The sequence below is a fragment of the Pagrus pagrus genome, assembly GCF_965226575.1.
Source record: "Pagrus pagrus genome assembly, chromosome: 9".
In the NCBI taxonomy this organism is placed as follows: domain Eukaryota; kingdom Metazoa; phylum Chordata; class Actinopteri; order Spariformes; family Sparidae; genus Pagrus; species Pagrus pagrus.
In genome coordinates, this window is record NC_140193.1 from 11,967,827 (window position 1) to 11,989,601 (window position 21,775).

At 41.3% G+C, this 21,775-nt stretch overlaps 2 protein-coding genes across 2 annotated transcripts in view; one reads left to right on the top strand and one right to left on the bottom strand.

Annotated features, from left to right (window-relative positions):
• Positions 1-364: 364 nt before the first annotated feature.
• tpt1 (tumor protein, translationally-controlled 1) lies at positions 365-4,901 on the top strand. Its single transcript, XM_084362142.1, has 6 exons — positions 365-523; positions 1,192-1,265; positions 3,047-3,231; positions 3,441-3,546; positions 3,843-3,959; positions 4,811-4,901. Exons 1-6 carry the CDS (start codon positions 496-498, stop codon positions 4,811-4,813), a joined length of 513 nt encoding a protein of 170 aa, XP_084218268.1. The 5' UTR covers positions 365-495; the 3' UTR covers positions 4,814-4,901.
• Positions 4,902-7,152: 2,251 nt separating this feature from the next.
• LOC311262222 (general transcription factor IIF subunit 2-like) overlaps positions 7,153-21,775 on the bottom strand; it is a 44,591-nt gene continuing 29,968 nt past the window's right edge. The window contains exons 5-8 of the mRNA XM_084361477.1: positions 11,804-11,885; positions 9,499-9,598; positions 8,379-8,522; positions 7,153-7,546 (exon numbers count right to left, since the gene is read on the bottom strand). Coding sequence (XP_084217603.1) covers positions 7,412-7,546; positions 8,379-8,522; positions 9,499-9,598; positions 11,804-11,885 — 461 coding nt within the window. The 3' untranslated portion in view covers positions 7,153-7,411. The remainder of the gene's footprint in view (positions 7,547-8,378; positions 8,523-9,498; positions 9,599-11,803; positions 11,886-21,775) is intronic.

The window sequence follows — 21,775 nt, forward strand, 5'->3', positions numbered from 1 at the left end:
TTGGGTCAGCCCGATCGTGCTTTGGATGCCACTGATCCAGTTTCTGAGGATCCAGTTTTGAGCGTTACACACCTCGATAGCCACGATTTGACGCTGAGAAAGCCCCTGTTTGCTTTGAACAATTGGACTTCTTGACACTTTTTTATTTACTTTCCAATGCGGTCTCAGACTTTTAGACCCCATGTTATATGATGAAACGCTCAATGTGATAAAATACAAATACTAAGTCAAAAATCAGGCAGTCAGAATTGGTAGAGTATGTGTGCAAATATAAAGTTTGTGACTGGTTTTAAGTTGCTCTCCACACTTTGAGAGGTGCAGTACCACTGCCGGCCACTACGCCAGTGGTGGCAGCAAATTTAATCAAAGCCACAGTGACGTCAGCAGGACGTAAATGCAGTGCCTCGCGGCCGTATCGCTCTTTTTCCTCTCATGTGCTGTTAGGGCGGTAGGCCTCTGCTCTGTCTCTGGAAGATCTAACACCCAACCGGCAAAATGATCATCTACAAGTGCATCATCACCCGTAAGTGACTCTGTTTCGTGCACTCGTTCGTGTCCATGTGGTCACCACACGGCCGCGGCGGTTTATTTTAGCCGTTATGGTTGAGATAACGGGACAAAGTTACATTAACGCTAGCTAGCTAACTCCGGAAGCTAGCGCTAGCCTGGTGATAAAAGAACGGGAGTGAGCGCTAATTGGCCGATGATGCCGAGGCCGGTTAGCTTCTCTATTTGGTCATGTCTCGTCCACCGGTAAGTTGTTAAAAGTAGGAAAGAGCGACTCCCGTGTCCCCCTTTTAACCGAATAACGAGACGCTCTCAGCTTCAGGTATACGGTAGGTGGCGGTGGCTGATAAAACCGTAGCGTTAGTCATGATAAAATAACGCGGTATACGTGGCCTGTCGGCATCATGTAGCTGCTAGCTGTATTTATAGCGGATGTCTGACTGGCGTGAATGTTCTGGAATTAGCATTAGCATCGCTACGTAGAAAAATGTGGCGCGGCTTCGTCCATGTCATGTAGTCAAACGGTTCAGACAAGATGGGAACGTTGAATCACGTCTGGGGAGGAAACCGAGCCTTTAGCCCAGTGTGTTTTTGTAAGTTGTACTTTATGGCGCAACAACAGGGTAGGCCTCAGATTTGCTTTGTGTCCGATAACTGATGCCTTTTTTCTTTTTCCTCCAACAGAAGATGAGATGTTCTCGGACACATTCAAAGTCAAATTGACCGACGATGGGATGTTTTATGAAGTTGAAGGAAGGGTGAGTCGGTGGGATTGTATGGTCACAACTAGGGAGGGTTTCTTTCCACATGTTCGGCCTAATTAATGCGAAGTCACAACTGGAGGTTCATGACTCTGTTCAACCAGCTGTTTGTTCACAACCCTCTGCTCTTAAATGATAAACGTGATTGTGGAAAAAGCCATAAGATGTAGAAGTTAACACGTGTTTATGATTACTTGCCAGAGGAAAATGTTGACACACAGCAAAGCTACTCACCAGTGTAAATCACCTGATGATGATATGATTGCTCATGAAGCAATAAAATGACAAATCTCCCCCCCCAAAAAAGTGTGGGATGAGATCAGAAGACCACCAAACTAACTTCTGTCTTGAGACAAGAGTCCACTGACTCTCAGCGAAGTTACATTTATCCCAGTTCATTGTTACAACATGTGAGTCCTGAGATCAGTGCTCCTTTCATGACCAACTCTGCCTGTGGTGGTTTAAAAGGCGTTGTCTTTACATGCCATTCAGAGCAGCCAGGGAGGGTAGATGTGTCTACACAAACACAGAGGAAAGTAAACTAGTGAAATGTGTAAATGCACAACCTGACTTTCACCAACACACTGATAATTACCAGGTCTGGTTCGATGTTGTCATATGTTTTTATCTGGCCCTGTCAGTCACTTTAGATGTTGGATTTCATCATTGATCACAGATGGCAGCTTATTTCATATGTAATTCGACTTAAATTGAAATTAAACCGCAAAGGTAAAGAAGCACAAGTTGACTGAGTTTTTGGAGATCAAGTGGAAATTTTATGAAACAAAGTCCTACTTGAGATATTGTGTTTTTCAATATAACAAATATGAATATTGGTCTTTTCTGTGCGAACTCATTAAAACATCTGATGGTAAAGATGGTCAAAGATCCCTCATTTATATTTTTGGACTGTAATTATTGGACACAGATATTTGATTTGTTCTTGCTTTAGCTTAATCGTTAAACGTTCATCAATTTGATCAGATGATCAACGATCCAATATTATGAATGCAAAGGGAACATATCAATCCATATGATTTTAAAGATGTGCCTGAAATTCCCTCTGTCATCTTGTCTGTCCATATCTTTAATCTTTAAAGACTTGCTTGATACAATTGCCCATTTTAAAGTAGTTAGATGAATCTCCCCCACAAAGGTGTAAACATGGCATCAAATGCCAACCAGTTGCTTTTAGGGCTGCTGGAGTCGAACACTTTTCTTTTAAAGCATCCTGTCGTCTAATCATACAGAACACAGCCCAACAGTCATGAAATAAAATGTAAGATGATCAAATTAACTTTCGTATTCTCGAGCCATCACTCTCACACCTGTGAGCAGAACTGAAAGGGGCATGTTTCACTCACATCTATTTGACAATATAATAAGCTGCTCTGCCTTTTCAGCCTGACATTGTTAAATCAGTGACCAGCAGTGAGCAAGAAAAGTATGAATGATGCTTGTGATTTTAAGCTTACACAGCTATAAATTGGAGCCCAGCTAACAATAGGTGAATGGTGAATAGCATAAAACTGTTGTGTCCTTACTCTTAACTGTTAAGCCATCTTTTATGTGTTAGTCAGTGTAAGGTGAATTTAACTGCACTTTACCACTCACAATTATTTACAATTATGTGGGTTTTTTATGCAATTATGTTCGATGGGTAGATGGTGACGATCCTCACCTGCCAACCATGTTTTCTATTCTCACTGTAATGCACCATAAATTGACGTTCTCTCCACTTGTCTGTCCTCTCTGCTGTCACTTTTGAATGCATCTAGAGGGTGACCAGAACAGATAAGATCGATGACTCTTTACTCGGGGCCAACGCCTCTGCAGAGGAAGCGTCCGAGGGCTGCGAGGACCACTGTATCTCTGGTATTGACATCATCCTCAACCACAAACTGCAGGAGACGAGCTTTGACAAGAAGGGGTACACGGCCTACATGAAAACCTACATGAAGGCGTGAGTATCAGTGCTGGAGGTTCAGTGTATGTTCAGATTTTAAAAACGAGGGAGGATAAATCACAGCTATTTATCTAGTACTTGGCGTATTGACAGTTTGGGCACCAGGAGAGAAAGTTGGACTGGTACATATCCAAACAATACCTCTGGTGTGTCGGATCTAACACAGAAATGAGTATTTAACATTATCACTCTCTTTGCTTGTTCAGTGTGAAGGCATACCTGGAGGAGCACGAGCCAGACAGAGTGGCAGCATTCGTGGCCGCCGCCCCAGGAGCCCTTAAGACAGTTCTCGGTCAAATCAAGGATCTCCAGGTAGCTAAACAGAAGCTGGGGGACAGTTTCTCGCCTCATAACAGCTCCTGAGTAATAAAGTATTCAAAACGCACACACTCGTCTACTTGATAAACATTTCAGTTCTTTCATATGGATTGTTCCCTTGACCTCATTTGCAAATGGTGATACTACAAACTGATTGACGGCAGTTGAGCTGTGTACAAACCTGTAATGTAAACCAGCCAACGACGGCTCCAGTAGTTCATGGTCAGTTATCTTCACCAGTCTCTGTGGAAAAACACGTGATCTGACATGTTGTCTTTGTCTCCCGACAGTTTTACACAGGCGAGAGCATGAACCCTGACGGCATGGTGGGACTGCTTAACTACCGCGAGGACGGCGTCACACCATACATGCTTTTCTACAAAGACGGTCTGGAGGTTGAGAAATGTGTAAGTACTCGGCTGAGTCGGTGCCATGAAGCAAGATTTGTGTGTGTGATGCAGCTGTAGACTTTTTTGACATGTCACTGTAGGGAAAGCACACGTTAATATTAAAAGGAAAAAGGGCAGCTTTAGTTAACATTTTGCAGCAGATTGATCTACAAGCCCGCCTTGTCTCGTCAACTCAAGTAAACGTCCGTCTCTGCTCCGTGTCTGTGGCCTCGCATGGTAAAACAGACAATGGAGAAGAGAAAGGCGTGGGAAAGCCCGTAAATGACGTCATGTGTATTTCTGACCAGCACAGAATCCAGTCATGGCCGTTCATGCCTAAATCCAACAATCTTTCAAAAAACAAGTAAAGATTAAAGCAGCATAAATGGCAGAAAAATCAACAAAAACACTGGATACTACACTTCCCAGAATGCAATTCAGTAGTCTCCCCTCCTACGCCCCCAACCCTAGCTGGTGAAGAACTGTTGATGTGCACAAGTTGGGAAGTGGATCTTCCTACTTTGGTGTGTTAATGTGCTTTTAAGTTGCGATGTGGAAACTACATACATCACCTTAATAAACTCCAGTTTAAGACGTGCAGGACTGAGCAGCAGCTTGTCCAGTCTGTGCACTTCAATGTTGGCTCAGCAGCCGAAGAGGAGACTGAAAGCGTCAATTTAATCTGACCCCTTCCTCGACCGTCCTGCCTCAAACCATACAGCAGTGTTCAAATAATGACCGCCAACGTTAAGAGTGTATAAAATATGAACACTCCTCACTTAAAAACCAAGCTCTTGAGAGAAATGTGGAGTGCACAGGAGGTTGAAACTGAAAAAATGTATTTTAATGCGTTTTATTCTTTCTTGCAGTAACAACCTGGAAACTACATCTGCTTTTCATTTGGCTGCTGCTTCCCAAATGGCCCCAAGAGCAGACTGAGGGAGCATTATTTTGCATCATGCCTGAACGGAAACATTCTTGTACAATTTCTTATCACATTACGGCCCCACAGCACCACTCCCGAGGCTGGGTGAATCAAACATGATTGGTCACTGAATACAGTTTTTAACTTTTTTTCTTTTTGGCTTTTGCGGTGTTTGATTGTTTTCCCCCCCAGGATTGGCCTCGTTTTTGTGATTGCAAATTAAAAGGCAGGACAGCGAGTGAAGCTCTGACTGAGACATGGTTTTTCTTCTGTCTGCGAACAGTTTTAGCAATGATCCATACACGTTGACCTCTTCAGACCTCTTTGTGTTTATGGTTCAATGAGATTCCATCTGCAATGAAAAGACTTATGGTTTGATTTCAGAATAAAATCTAGTACCACCACATGTGCTGTATGTTTATTGGATGTTGAGCATGTCCACACTTTGTAATGTCACTTTTTGGTCGGCCTCTGCCATTATGCATATTGCCACACAGGGAGGTGAACTGACTTCAATCATGAAGCGCAGTCCTTCATTAACGTGCTGTTGCAGACTTGTTGCTGCATTTCTTTGACTTGTTGAAATCTGGTATTTAAAGGGTAATTCCACCAATATCACACCTTAACAGTGTGTTCACAGGTTTTGGGGAGTACTCCTACACGTGGAAAAAGTAGAATAAAGCCTTTTGTGGCTCCAGAGGAAGCTGCATTTTAATCACATTGCTTTTACTGATGGTGCATTGTGGGAAATGTAGGCAAGAAATCTTGGCAGCAGTCTAATGGTCGAGCATTGCACTCCTGGATTCATCTTGGACAAATGATCAAAAATGCATACAATAAAACAAGACACTTTTTTATTAGTCCATACATTTTTCCTTTTTTTGCAAAGGTGGTGGAATTGCCCTTTAAGTGCTGATTTTTAAACGTTAAACAGGTTGAAAATGTAAAGTCAGTTTGAACAGTCTTTTACTGCACATGACCAAAATCACTTTCACTGAGTTGGACTGACTTTTGATCACACGTTCAAAACTAAACTATCATCTGTCTGATCCATATTTTCATCTTCAGTTGCTTAAACCAGGATTTTGTCGGCATTCGGTTACAAATTACTAAATACAGGCCATTTAAAAATGTTATGTAACATAGTAAGAGTCAAGCACTTTAAAATCCATTAAGGAAATTCAAGTCTGATCATTAATAAGAGTGGTGTAGTTTTTAGTCCTAAAAGCCAGAAATCAGCATTATTACACATCCAGGTCACTTCTTAAAGTCGATGAGTTTTTTTAATTGGTTTTTGGTTAAATGTCTGAATTAAGGTCTGTGGTTACCGTAGGATTAAGATATTCAGGTTTTGTTATACATCATTAAATGTCTGACAATTATAACGTGCTCACGTCTTTAAAACAGCAGTTGCTTTTGTTTTTTGTCGAGGGAACCGGAGAGATGCTAACTTCCAGGTTAGCCTACAAATATACGTCATCACTACACCACTCTATAGTGTTAACTTATGATGTCATGGTCCACATGGACATTCATTCATACTTCAGTAAGCCTGGATGAAATTGGACATGTTTTAGTTATTAGCTACAGCTGCTGTAACACCACTGTATCACCGTTAAGTAGCTTTCGGCTGATTAAACTGCAGATACTCTTCCTGACTACAATACATTTTTGAAGACTTGTGTAAATCAGAGGATCCCAAACTGGCACATACATAAAGCTGCAACGATTAACTCAATGAGTTGTCAACTATAAAATTAATTTCCGACTATTTTAATTATTGATTCATTTTTTTTTTAAGGGGAACATGTAAAAAAAAAAGAAGATTTCAGCTACTTGGTTTCTTTACTCCTTTATGGGGGTAAACTGTATTTCTTTTGGTCATCTTGGGCTTTTTAGGAAACACAGATCAACTTTTCTCACCTTTACTATGGGTTCACATACACACAGACACATCTGCTGTGGAAAAGGATTATCCGACTGAAATTTTACAGTTCGGGGAAGGATGCAACAAAAGGGCTCTGATGCCAGGGTGGCTGTCAAGGTTCACAAGATTTATTCAGTGAGGAAGTTCAACATGGACAGACTTTTGACAGAGAACACAAGGAAAACTAATTCATCGGCATCAATATGAAGAAGACCGTCTTGCTCGAGTTCATTTATCCGGCAGGAGAGCTTCATGTCTTGTGTGTCGAAACATAAAGTTGAAAGTAAAGTTTGGTTAAAGAATATACAGAGAAACAAATGTATGAATATGAATTATGCCAAACAATCGACTTGACAGACACACAAAAACATTCACCTTTCTGCTCTTACATCTCTGACTTCCTTCCACCAACCAGGAAATAGCTGTGAAGGTGTGACCATCTGACAACATTAACTCAAAAATTGACAAACTCAAAAACATCACACACTACCTGCATGTGTGACAAACATTGCATTTCCGTGGTGACATTTATACACAGGAAGACAATAAATATCATAGCTCTGCTCTTCCTGTGTGAAAGACTAACATCACAGCCCTGGTTGGGGGAACCTGCTGGAGCTACGCAGTCTCCATCTCCTCCTCTTCCTCAGCAGACCGGTAGTGTCGGTACTCTGGCTTCAGTTCCCAGGTGCTTTTGTGAGTTCCCTTGTTGTTGTACGTGCCAATTTCCTTCATGATTTCTTTCAGGTAGGTCTGAAGAAACAGGTTGGAATGAACAGATTGTGCCAAATGACTGGATTTAGACCGATGTGTTGTATGTTTTTTATTTAATTATTATCTAAACGGAAAGGCCAGGTGCACAGGGGAGGGATGCATAAAAAAATAATAATCATTGCTCGATGAATGTCTAGTATTGAAATGTGGCAAATACATTTAATTCAGCAAGTTAGACAGTATGTTGGACCTGATTTCTGACTCTGAGCAGGGGCTGTGACCCTCAGTATGAGTGGGAACATACTGCTAAACCACCACTGGGTGTCTCTGTTGAGCTTGTGCAGACGTGCCCACTCCACCAGATGAATAACAGCGATGTGTTTCAAGACTTTTCATAATGGGCATTTCGGTTACTTTAGTTCAGTTAATTTGAGTGTTAGCCAAGTGCTTTAGGAGAGAAATGATGGTGTGGAGTGTATTGCGGCGTTTGACTCCTACTCAGCCGATGGTTATGCAATCAGATGCAATCAGAGGGAGAGAAGGACCTCAAGGTCTCATCAGCACCTACACATTGCTGTTCTCTGCGAGCTGGAGCGAATCCGCTGCACTGTATCGATTCATCCCATGTTTGTGTGTGTCTGTGTGAGTGTGTGTGTGTGTGTGTGTGCAGGCCCCAAATTTCCGCCACGAAAGATAGTGTGAACAGGCATGAACGTCATGCCGTGGGCGATTTGTTCAAATTTAACAAAGAAAGGTGGATGGTGGGCAGGTGTATTGTTTTTTTTTTGGTTTTCCAGCTATATTGTTACGTGTTTGTTTTACGTGCATGTGCGTGTGTGTGTGTGTGTGTGTGTGTGTGCATGCTGCTCACCACAGGTTGTTTGGTAATGTCCACCAAGTCTTTAATGTTGTAATACTGGTGCTTCTCGAAGGCAGAGAAGAGCATGTCCAACACGACATGCCGTTCAGCCCTCACCATCTTCCCCTCGGCCTTCTTCTTCTTCTCATGCAGCACCTGAGAAACAAAAGGAATATTACTACAACTACTACTACTACAACTACCACTACCAATATTAATACTAACACTAATTACTAAAGTAATGACCCCTCTGCTCATTTCTTATAATATCTAGTGTATCTTTATTTCGATTCAAGTCTCAAGCAAGTCCAAAGTCAATTTTCTGGGTATTTCAAGTTCAAGTCACAGTTTATTTCAAGTTCAAGTCCTTAGTGGAGGCAAGTCTTAAGTCACAACACACTGAATTGAATTTGTATTATTATTATTGATATTCAGTGAAACTAGAATTACTGCCTCCCGGTTCTGCTGAGCCTCCAGGCACCAGTCAAGTTGCTGTTCCTGAGCTATGCTGTTGTAGAATATTATGATTTTATGGATATTAAATGTCATCACCTAATTTTATTCTATGAGACCTCTTTGTAAACTGTTGCTGTAATTATCATATCAATTGCTGAGTAATGGCCAAAAATGTGTTTTGTGAGGTCACAGTGACCTCTGACCACCAAAATCTGATCAGGTCATCGTTGATTTATGTTGCAAACTTGGACCCAATTTGAAGAAATTCCTTCAATGCGTTCTTGAGATTTTGCTTTCACAGGAACGGGACTGACGTACGGACAACCCAAAAACATAATGCTTTCCGGCCACGTCTGTTGCCAGTGCAGAGCCTAAAAAGTCATTGTGTCACCACGTCTTAAGTCATGTCATGAGTCTTTGACGTCCAGGTCCAAGTCGAGTCTCAAGCCATTTAGTTTCTGTCAAGTCAAATGTCACAAAAACAGTGACTCAAGTCCACACCTCTGCTGTCTATTGGCAAAATTTGCAGCAGGTCAACGCTGCCTTTACCTCAGCTTCACCTCAACTTGAAATCTTTCTGTCACAAGACGGGTCACACTGTGTTTTTAAATAAAATGCACACGCACGCACGTGCACACACACACACACACAGCCTTTTTGTTTTGTAAGTCCTCACAATGAATTCGTGGCTGGCCACAGGCTTGAAGACGGTGGTGACGGGTCTCTCCAGCTGCTGTGACAAACGTGGAGACTTGGTGGACTCTTTAATCTGCAGCCTGACACACACACACACACACACACGCACGCACACGCACACACACACACACACACACACACACACACACACACACACACACGCACACGCACACACAAAGACAGAAAGTTTGCTTTGTGTTTTCTGATCTAACTTGATGCCTGCTGACAGACGTGCCTGTTGGCGTGGAGACAACTGTCAGCACCTAAAGTTAAACGAACCAAACAAGTAATGGCAGCTGCCCCGTCCCAACATATTTATTCTGCTTTCCATTTATTTCTTGTTGCTCATCATTCATTCTTGACACGTTTAGTCAGACCGACGGCCACAGAAACAGCAGATATTAAGCGCTGCCATAATTAGCATGATATATTCTAATGATGAAACGAGTAAAGCTTGCAGATGCATTGAACGCCATTTCTCTCTGCATACTTTTCTTTTTACATTTCTTTGTTGATGAGTCACATTTCATCCTCCATGTTAACAAACACAAAACACAACTGATTGCATCACAAATTAATACAAAACAGAATGAATAGCGAGACTTAATGAAGAAAAACACACACAAACTCTCTCTAAATAAAATACATGATTTGAATTATATTTAAAGATGGGCTTTTTAAAAATCTGTCATGTGTCAGAGTGCTACATATAATCACTTTATCCACACAAAAGGACCCTGTGGTGAAGCTTCTACCAAAACTGTTGAGTTGTGTCCACACACAGACACACGCCTCCGTGACAACATAATGTCCTACACATCCTGTAGCCTGCCATGATGGAGAGACATTTGTCAGCTGCCATCCAAATGGGCGATTATAAAACTGGAGTGAACGAGCGAAGCCTTTCTAATACAATTGGACTGAGTTCAGTATGTACTCCGCAGCACCACCCTGTAACGTCCACGGAGAATCTCAGCCAAGACGATCAACCAGAAATCTGAAAAAGATGATGATGACGACGGCGACAGAAGAGTGTCCTTCATGTCAGTCATTACGGCGATACGGTGATGTTCCTGTTTGTGTTTTACCGATTTGATGGCTGACACAGAAACGGCCTCACGCGCTAAAGCAAACTGTGTTGTGGCATGTTTGCCTTGGGTTATATTGTAGCAGTGCATCTGCCACAGTGATGCAGTTGCTATAGCAATACCATCCACTAACTAGCTGGAATAACGGATTACAATGAAGAGGAGACAGAGACCATTTGAGAAGGCAGAGTGGACTCGAGTGTTTAGTGTACGCAAATTAACAGTTGCAGCGATGGCCCTGTCAACACGTCGCAACGTCTCTGCCGCTGTTTTAATACGCGGTGCTCGTGAATTAATTCACAACACTTGAACAGAGTTCGTGTTTTCCAAGGTTAAAAAAAAAACTAATTCAACAGCAGGTTGAGTGTTTGATGCATTTGTGTGTAGATTTTTTTGAGGGGGTGGAAATTGAATGGAAAATATGTTGTATGCTTATTATGTTGTTATCCAGTTTGCAGGGGGTTTTTTTTTGTTGGTTTGTTTTTTTAGGGTTGTGCCAGTACCAGTAATAGAAATGCCTCCAATAGGGTTGGACCGATTATCAGCCCTGGCCGATCATCAGGGCATTGGCAACATCCTCTCACACACTGTCCTGCCCACAACAGTATCTGATTGTTAACACGTCACATTTGATAGCCTATAAACACCGAATAATCTGAAACTGCAAAGTAACGAGGAACTAAATGTATCAAATGTAGTTGAGAGGAACTACAAAGTAACAGAAAATGGAAATACTCAAGTGAAGTTCCTCAAAATTGACACTTTGACAGTTTAATTTTACTGAAAATGAATATCGGTTTTCAGTCTCCTTGATTTCTAATCATCGGTATCGGCCCCGAAAAGCCACATCGGTCGATCCCTAGCCTCCAAGACTGCCTAAATGCTGGAATCGGTGGTTCCTGCTACTTCCCAGCAGCGTCCTGTACACCTTTATGCAACTTAAGAGGTTAAGAGGTAGCCAATATCTAAAAACGGCAAACAGTTGTATAACTTCAGGCACATCCCACAACATAACATCCATGCAAGGTTAGTAGCATACAGCTGTTACAAAATAAGTAAACTCTTCAATCCTACACTGTATTTTCTAAATAAGTCCAAGTGTTTGTATCTTTGTTTGACATGTCTTAAGCAACCCAACAATGAGACCCAATGACATTGTATATTCAAGGTTTCTGAGCTCAACGAAAGTTCACTCACTTCTTCAGCTTCATGTAGTTGTCATTGACGACCGGTCTGCATTCAGCTCTGTGCACCACCATCCCCTCCAGACTGATTTCATCTACAACAAAGACAGTGACTCAGCCGCTCAATCATGATTCAGACACATGCACGGGAACACACGGAAAAACAAGACAAAAAGACAGAAAGAAAGAATAGAATAGAAATATTTAGAATAGAAAGAATATTTATTTAAATAACTTTTGCCATCAACACCAACAGACACCCTGCTCTTCCAGTGACATCCAGATGAATTTGATGCAAGCAACATGATTCAAACAAGTTGGGACAGCAGCAACAAAAGACCAGGAAGCTGCTCCAAAAACACCTGTTGGGAACGATCCACAGGTAACAGGTGACTGTATCGTGATTGGGTATAAGAGGGGCATCATCGAAAGGCTCAGTCATTCAAAAGCAAGGATGGGCGAGGTTCACCGCTTAATGAAACACCGCATGGAAGAATAGAAGAAGCCGGACGGTGTTACCCATTACTTTTATCTAACCATAAAACCATTTATCACCCCGCTTGCACTTGTTAGAGTTGTTAGTTGTTCAACCATAAAAACATTTCCCCTCTAAACTTCTCAGATGTTTTAAATTTTAGTCCTTAAAAGAGGTCAACTTATCCAATATTTAAAAAAGTGGCAGAATTTAGTTTTTTTGACAGAAATCCAGATTACCTTGAGACCTTTGGAGGAGCTCTACCCCTCAGTGGAGAACAACTGGACTCAACTTATTGTGTATAAAGTTAGTGCCTGGACTAGTGCCAATAGTAAAGTGCTACTTGCACACTGATGCAGCAGTATTAACAGTTCATGTTACAGTCATATCATTTCTCTGCAGACTGAGTGCTTTACATCTGATACCTTAAGCACAGTTAGCTGATGATACGTCTAAAATTGTACTCAAGTATGATTTTTATATACAGGACCTTTAACTAAATATTTTAATACGGTGGTACTGGTATTTTTCTTTGAGTAACGGATCTGAATACTTCCTCCACCCCTGCCAGTCAGCCTTCCATAAACCATTCACAACTCTCCTCTCACCGTGACATTTTCAGCTATTTCTGATTTCTAATTGTTGCATTTATTTTTCAAGCTGTTCCCTTACAAGGGGCTTCAGCCAATTATTCATCTGTCCAACACACAACCTTTCTCCAAAAACCATTTGATGCCTATTCTACTGCTCTCCAATCAGTAGTGGAAGCCGCTTTCATTGTGTGCTTTTCTCTTTTCAAATCTTGAATCGACGGCACAGGAAATGGTGGCATCCAGTTGGTGAGCGTTGGCGTTATTTTGGCAGGAGCTCAGTCTATTGTGCATTGTTGCATGATTTGGTATTGTTTGTATCTGGGCACATGAAAAGGTCTGACAAGCCGCTACATTTCCCACCCATTGGTTAGCAGAAGCAGCAGAGAGAGACACTCAAAGGGCAAACAGAGAGAGAATGTCTACAGAGAGCTGGAGATGTCAACAGACTGCGATGGATAGATACTGAACAGACTGACGGGCCCAGATGACATGTGGAGGAGGGAGAGAGGCTGTCAAACGTATTTTTACGTTTCTCTTACAATTTCCATAAACAGTTGAGGATCCTCAGGTGTGAAATCCTGCAGGATCAGAGTTAGTAAATCCTCTCGGTACAGATGCCAAATTCTCTCCCTCGTCCTCACACTTCCGTCACAAACGTCTTTCCCTTTTTGTCTCTCCCACTTCAACTGTGGGGGAGAAATGTGAAGAAAGGATACAAGAAAACACGTCTCTCCCTCTCACACGTCATCCGGAGCGACGTCAGTTTCTGATGACGCTGACACAGCAGGATCACCTGTCAGTCGGCATCAGCTGCTCTGTGGTGTCTTCAGTCCCCTGATCTGTTTCTACAGATTATGTGATGCGCTGTCCAGATTAAAACACGTGCATAATCCCACTGCTCATGTTTTTATTTAAAGTCTTCTATACGAGACAACTCAGAAAGTAAAAAATATTTGTCTCTCTCTTAAAAGCAACTGCACATGTACACAAACATGTTTTTCAGACTGTGAACAGATTAAACCACAAATAAAGCTAAAGCTGTTTCACTGATCAGATGCTGCACGCACACGAGCCCTTTTCAAGAGCAAAGCATTTTTACCTCTGCTGAGGAGGTTATGTGTTCACGTGTGTCCAATTGTTGATTGGCTGGTTTGTCAGCAGGATTACACAAACACTACTGAACGGAGGACGGGTCTCAGCCAGAAAATAGACCCCATTCATTTTTGGTGCCATCCAGATGAAGGGAGGAATTTATTTTCACTTTCTTTAACATTGTGAGATTTTGACATTTGTATCCAATGCATGGATCTTGATTTTTTTTTTTTTTTTTAAATCAGGTGTATTTTGGCGGCGGTCAACTGTTGACATCCCTAATAGTCGAGACTCAACATTATTCCAACTGAAGTTAATTGGCTACATGTTTGGGACTATTTTCAACTGCGGATTAATCCACGTTATGTTTATAGCAGGCAAGGATGATACATTAAATCTGCATTTTTTTAAAATCAAACATTAAACACTTCTCGACTGGCAGGACGGCGGCGAGTGGAACAAGCTACTGCTAACGTGAGTTGTTCAAAAACCTTCTTTTAGTAAACTCTGCGTACACAAACAATGTTCTCAATGCTCGTGTTCATGTGTAGAGACCCTGGTGATACTGCGAGCAAAGTTTCATGTCATGTCGAGTCTTCTTAGTGTTTTAAAAATAGCGATTTTGATGCTACAGTAAAATTGCCCCGAGCACGGCAGTGAAAATGATTTTGACCCAAAAATGAAAATACGGTAAATCTTAAAAGTGGCTTTTTCTTCTGCTATAAAACGTCACCAGCTTCATCTTTAACAGATCTTCAACAGCCTTGGTGTATGCCGTGTTAGCCAAAGCTGAACAAATGCAGGTGCAACTTCCACAGTCACCATAGTAACCATCACATGCCACCTGACATCACGTGTCACGCACCATCCCATCTAGAGTCCGTCTTTAATCTTGAGCCAACAAACGCCTTGCAGTACGTGTCACAGATCTCACTAATGTTCATCTTTGCCTTTCCAACAAATGGATGCAATTATGTGCAATTATTGGCTGTTGAGTGCCGGAGCACTTGCCAGCAACACGTCTAAAAACACACCCACACACAAGAAACATGTGTACATGCATGCACAAGACTACCGACTATCCAGCACCAACATCGCTGTCGTGCAGAAGTCATGGTCAAACGGGGTCAAGGCCATACAGAAATAAGCTGCTCTCTCAAGGATTCAGACGGAAAAAAAAATCTCTCCCTGAACATGGAAAGACACATACAGATGATAGAGGAAGAGAGGAGCAGCATGGGATGTTGATTGACTACGGCATGTGTAGCTCAAGGCTTCTGTGTGTGGGAGGAACACTTGAGATAAATAGTAGACTCCTGCATGTTGGCTTCACTATAAAAACTCCTAAGTGCGAGATCAATGTTTGGGTCCACACCTTCAGCAGACATTCAGTATCCTAATTCTCCTACGCGCCCATCACTCTGAGCTGTAGAAGACCTTATTACTCTCCACTGCAGGGGTCAGAAACTACATTTATCCAAGGGCCGGACTCCAAGTAGACACTGTGATGGTCGGACTGTCAAAAAAAATATTTAGGCTGCATATTTTCACTTTCACAACATCAATGTTATTCTTATTAGCCCATATCAGTGGGAACAGATTTCTAGAAAAAGTCAGTGCTAACTACAAAACCTACTAATTACCAATCCTCATCTGAACATAAAAACCTCTTTCAGATCCAAGGAAACAAACAATAATACTCATGTTGAGACTGAATGTAGCAGTCAATATGATGCCTTGGAGCGGTTTGACGGTGGGTCCACGGAGTAGAGATGATGGGGTTGGAGAATAATCTGATTCTGTTGAACATGTGAAGTAGGAAATGTAGACTCTTTGGCTCATTGCAAAGTGGATGGCAAGCTAATCCACAATCACTCTCAGGTCGGTGTGCTACATGCACCCATTTTCAAAATTTATTATAATTCTGCAGGACAGATGGGAAGCTTTGGTGGACCAGATTGTGGCCCGTGGGTCGCCAGTTGACGATCACTTCTCTACCGGGTGATGAAAAGCGGAGGCTGAAATGTAACATCAGATCACAAAAACTTTATCGATGAAGCCACATGGCCGATTTCTACTCTGTTGAGCAGCTATTCCTGCTTTCATATATGGATATGTGAGATGCTACAGACAAAAAACAATCCTACTCTTTCAATCATTCTTGAGTGATTTAAGAGAATTTCAAATCCACCATTTTTCTCTTAAAGTATGAACACATGTACGACTCCACAGGGTGAAATTCCTTGTTTGAATTAAAGGGATAGTTTTCAAATTTGGGAAATACAATTATTCACATTCTTGAGTTGAGAAGATTGATACCATGCTCACGTCTGTCCTTTAACTTGACTGAACACAGGGGAAACAGCTAGTCTGGTTTTGTCCAAAGTGTAAAAATAATCCTCCAAACAGCAGCTCTTCACCTCACTGATTAACAATTCATATCTTGCTTGTTTAATCTGTACAAAAGAATAAGAGTAAAAATGGTTACATGGGGGGTTATGCACCAATCCACAATCCTATTGTCACCATGAGGTTGCCAGGCAACCAGCTGAGACATTGTGCATACAAGCGAATAAGCATGTTTCTCAGAATAGTAAAGCAGTGCTAAATGCACAATTGCTTTCCAATTTACTGAAATGTTGAACAGCTTCTTTTAAAAATCAGCTGCTGTAGGTGTTTCAACATGAAAGCTTAGGTAAAACTATTTGGAGGCCCAGTTATGAGGAAAAGACTCGCACTAACAGCTGCAGGTCCTGGTCCAGACTGACATCCTTCATTAACACCTTTCAAGCATTTCTTGAGCAAATGTGAACATTTTGACCTGATGGTGTTGAGCACCAGCTGCTAGTTGTGAAGCTCCGCACCAAAAGATGTTTGGATATATGTGGCATGATGTCCTTTAATTCTGAACAACACTGTGGCAGAGAAGTAACAGCCTATATGCAGTTCACTCTTGGTTTACTGTAATCACTCAGACACACACACACACACACTTGCTCTCTGCCTGCCAATCATGTCAAACTCTAAATTATAGAGGTCTGAATATAACACAAATCATGTCAAAACAGCAGCAAACCAGTGCAGACACATGCAACTATATACTGACTCTGGAGTTTACTGGGTAATTATCCACGGTAAGAATAAGGCAACTGTTCAGCGATGTCTGCACTACATCAAACGCTGGATTTCTACCTCTGAGAGCAGTAGGTTCATCAAGAACATGAGGATCTATCCAAAGTGCACCATAAGACATCTCGTGTCACTATGTTTATCCTTGTTTTCTTCTGTTCCAACAAAGTGTCTACTCGATTCAAGATGCTCTGTTTTCTGTGTTGATTATTTTGCCATCCTCTTTGTTGTTTTTGTTTTTCTTTCGTTTGCACTTTAATTGGACATTTATTAAAAAAAAGCTTTATTTCACCTTAAAGACCCACTACTTTAAAAGTAAAGTGTTTAACAACTTTACTGTTAGCCATTTGCTATAAGCTAGCGAGCAAAAGCATGCATCAACAGTGTGTGTTTGTGTGTTTGAATTCAGGTCAACGGATCAGCTAAACTCAGCACTCACCAGATACTCTGGTTCTTTGTCTTCCCTTCCTCCTCTCCTCTCTGTTATGTTACATGCATGATGTTCAGTACCTTTCCCCTCAGTTTCAGGCAGCAGTCAGTATCACAGTACATAAACACCCGACAACTGAGGTCACCTCCGCAGATCGCTGCTGCAGTCAGGTTGATAAACAGGAGTGAATATAAATCCACTTTTCAATCCAAAACGTTAACTCTGCTTGTTTTCTTTTGGGCAACAATGATATGAGCATAAATTATGTTTTTGCGTCATGGAGGCCTATTTCCTTATGTTTGTACACCATTATGACATGACTGTATAAAACAGAACAGAAGATGCTGCAGTGAGCCCAAAATTTGTGATGGTACCCCGGTGATTTCATGGTAATGCCGCAAATTTTCTCTGCAAACTCTGGAAATTGACTGCACATTTACAATGTTAACACCAAAACCAAGCAGCTGATTAAAGTTTGCAATATTTATACATTGAGATCAAGATAAAACTACAACATTTAATCCAAGATATGATAATCTTATTCCTGAGTTTTGTTGGAATCTATTAATAGGCAGTATAATAGTAGGAAAATCAGTAAAACATAAATAGTTAGACTTGTCTTAACTGTATTTAAGACATGTAAATACATTTAAAGATATTAAATTTGAAAAATGGCGAAGGTAGATGAAGAGAGAGACGGATGCGAGGGTGAGGAGGTCACTCGTCCACCCCCCCACGCTCTTTTCTCTCTCTCCATCTGCTCCGAGGCCCTTTCCTCAAAGCTCTGACCTTCCTAATGTTAAACACAACAAACAGCTCGCCACCCACCAGGCCTCCATCTACCATCAGCGTCTCTGGATGAACTATCTCTTGTCATCTGTGCTTCACCTTATACATCATCCACAAATACAGCAAGCCTACACAAACTGTACTGAAGTGAGAGCAATGAATACAAATATATCAGTCATAGACCTTTATCAGTATGCAACATGAATGCTCCTCTTCTGTATTGTAAAACCATTACAGCTTAACAGATTTTTCTTTTTAAGGTTTAGTAGCTTTAAGGGTCATTAAGTGTCCGAAAAAAGAATGTATTTCTTACAAACACATGGTCCGACCCATTGTATAAGCAGCTTCTGTTCCTGTGCCTCAGGCTACCCATGTGACCCTGCTTCTCTCTGCTCTGAGATCACTCTCCAATAAGACTTTTTTTGGAAGGGTTCATTGCTTTCCCAAAACAACATCCTCTTGCCTCTGATCTTGACTCAGATCTGACTGAAGCCTGGTGACCTCCTGGCTGCAATGCCAAATACGGTTCTGTAAGTTTGAGGTGGTTTGAGCTCTCAGGAGTCAGTTCAAAAAGATCTTTAGAAAGACATGGGGCCATGTGCTTTACCACGCATTAAGCCATTTCCCTCACTTAAACAGGTTTTCTTTTTTCAAGCACACCTCACACATACTTCAGACCAGATGTAGACATGGTTTTCTTGAGCCAGCTGCATGTGATATGATGAGGTTGAAATGGAAAAATAAAGTGATAGTTGGAATCGAATAAATAACATTGTTTAGGTTGTTTGCCCATGAACTCAAACAATAAAACTGTCTGACAGTGCCCATAAAAAAAGCATACTGTAAATACAAAACTCTTCCTACTTGACTAAGGATGACTGGAGGGGGTGGTGGTGAATTAAGTGGATTCCCTCAACATTTCAGATAGTACTATCATCTGGATGGAGAGCCAGAAAATCCAAAATGGAAGAAGCTATCATAGCTTATTAGCTGTGTGGCACCACCAGAGCAATGGGTTGCAGATAGTTGTGTGCATAGATTTATAAGAAGTACTAGAAAACAAACACAAACACTGTGCCCATTCCATCCAATGAAAATTGCGTTGCCAGGTTTTTAAAACGCTTTTCTCGGCTCAAGGAAAGTTTTACAATTATAAAACCTCCATGGATCAAAGATTCATAAGAGAAAGAGTCATAATTGTTTGCAGTTCAAGGTTTCCTTTTGTACTGGTGGTATATGATGAAAATGGGCTGCAGGGGAGTTTTTTGCAGCAGTACTTGAAGTGTACAACATTGAAAATGATACAAAAAGGGTTTTCTTGGCTTGTTCTTTTCCTGTTTGTCAGACTGGCAAGAGATTATCTAAGAGATACTGAGAATATTTAGCAATGACGTTTATTGATGTTTTGTTACATTATACCTGGGCAAAATCCAGACATACACAGAATGAATATCTCCTTAAAATATTTTTGGCTGCTAGCAAGAAAACATCACACGTAAGTGGCTACAGGAAATCTCTCCAACACAAGACGACTGGACTGCAATCAAATGTACTGTTTGGAGACACTGATATGAATACCGCAACTTGGTTTTGCTTGTTTGATGATTTTTATCATCCCTTCTAAAGTTTTAAATATGAGCAATGTAAAGTACATCATTACCTTTCTGACATCCCTGCTGATGATGGTTCACAGGTACACGTGATGAGTTAATGATACAGGTGCTATAAAAAACATGACAGCTGCTCTGGCCTTGTTGGAGAACCACTGACAGGTCTAATGACAGCTATGCACACTGGGCGTGCCTACATCTATCTGTGGTTAACCATAACAGTTGCACATGTATCCAGTTTGATAATACGGGTCGACAGATGTGTTTTTTTTCAGGGCCAATACTGAAACCGATTATTAGAAAACAAGGACATTGATAACCAATATTTGGAACCTACACGCAGATTTATGCATTTGGCCCATCAGCATTAGCATAACTCGGTCTGAATATGTCAATCTGCCTAAAAATGTGTCATCTACTGTATGCATGCGACTGCAGCTTACTCCATCAGGTAAAAAAATACACAAAAAAGGTTAAATATACTGTCTTTCATCATCTTTCTCCTTCACACGCACACACATAAGTGACAGACCCTTATCTATACATGTTGACAACAAGGAAGCAATGGTAGGAAGGGGGAGAAGTCACTGATTGGATCTCCAAATATAATTTTCCATTAGAGCTCATCTCTACCAGGCCCAGAGGCTGCTTCATTAAGGAAATTTAATGATTCCATTCATTAACTTTGAAGCGATTTTCCGATGTCTGTAACTGCATCCAGCCCACTCGTTTTTTATTTTAACATGGACTAGCGCCAACAATATGCAACAAACAAGCTTCAAAGTGCTACGAACACAGAGAAGTCTGGAGGGAAATTTAATTATTAGTGGGCTGAGCTGTTTGCAGGTTTTTAAAATGGTAATTTATGGGGTTTAAAAAGGTAAACAGAAAACGGGGTATATTTTAAGTTCGTTGGTACTCTGATATCGCCTGGATGCAGACACATTTGCTGTCGAAAAATTGTGTTTTATAATGTCAAATAAACTAAACCAACAGATTAGCCATGCTAACAATATTAGCTAAGGTTAGAACAGACAGATCTCTTATTGTTCTGCTTTTATGTTTCTGGTTATGGAAAGGCTAAATTTAAAAAGGCATCACAAGAGTGTTCATCCATTATCACCGGTCAAGTTGCTTCCTTTCCTTGGTTTGTATTGATTGCCATGTTTCCCAGAGAATGTCGACATTGCATGTGCTGTTTTTTGGTTTGACTAAGTGCAGCTTCACTTAGAAGGTTTCCTGCACAGACGTGAGTTGAGTATCGATTTGCAAGGAGGAGAAAGACGCCTGTCAGGGGTTGGCTGCAGTCGCGAGACGTCACGCCTGGCTTTGCCCTGCTCTGGAGCACATCCATCACGGGCGAAGCTCGGCTAAACTCAGCGCAGTAAAACTAGTGATGTAAAAGCAAATCGGCTCGGCTTGGTTTGACTCGGTGTGGCCAAAAGTGCTGGTGGAAAAACGGCAATAGTGTTGTTTCAATCATCCACCTTAATACATTCAAGGTGGATACATTAAATAGGAGAGTTTGCATCACAATCAGTGTGTTTACAGGATGGATGTTAACACCAGAGCACATGTCTTTCTCTGCGTGATGTGTGATTGACCAATGGGGGGGTTAATCAATAGTTTGCTATCAATGCTATGCTAAAATGTGTTACCAAATATACCTGGGTGGCCCACACAAGTAAAGTTTATGTGTAGGAAACACTGGATTGATTGTAGATCACTATGCTGTGCTTTTAAAGGTTTGTATTGAACTTCCTAGCCACTCATATTTTGCACCAACATTAACGATTCATATCAGTTTTTAACATTTAAAAAAGTAAATAAAACGTCATGTAGACTGTGTGACATTGATGATCCACTG

Bases quoted from the DNA above. Each gene is read 5' to 3' on its own strand.
- tpt1 (XM_084362142.1), top strand. From the start codon at position 496: ATGATCATCTACAAGTGCATCATCACCC. The intron at 1,266-3,046 runs GTGAGTCGGTGG...GAATGCATCTAG, and splicing joins TTTATGAAGTTGAAGGAAGG to AGGGTGACCAGAACAGATAA. The intron at 3,232-3,440 runs GTGAGTATCAGT...TTGCTTGTTCAG, and splicing joins ATGAAAACCTACATGAAGGC to TGTGAAGGCATACCTGGAGG.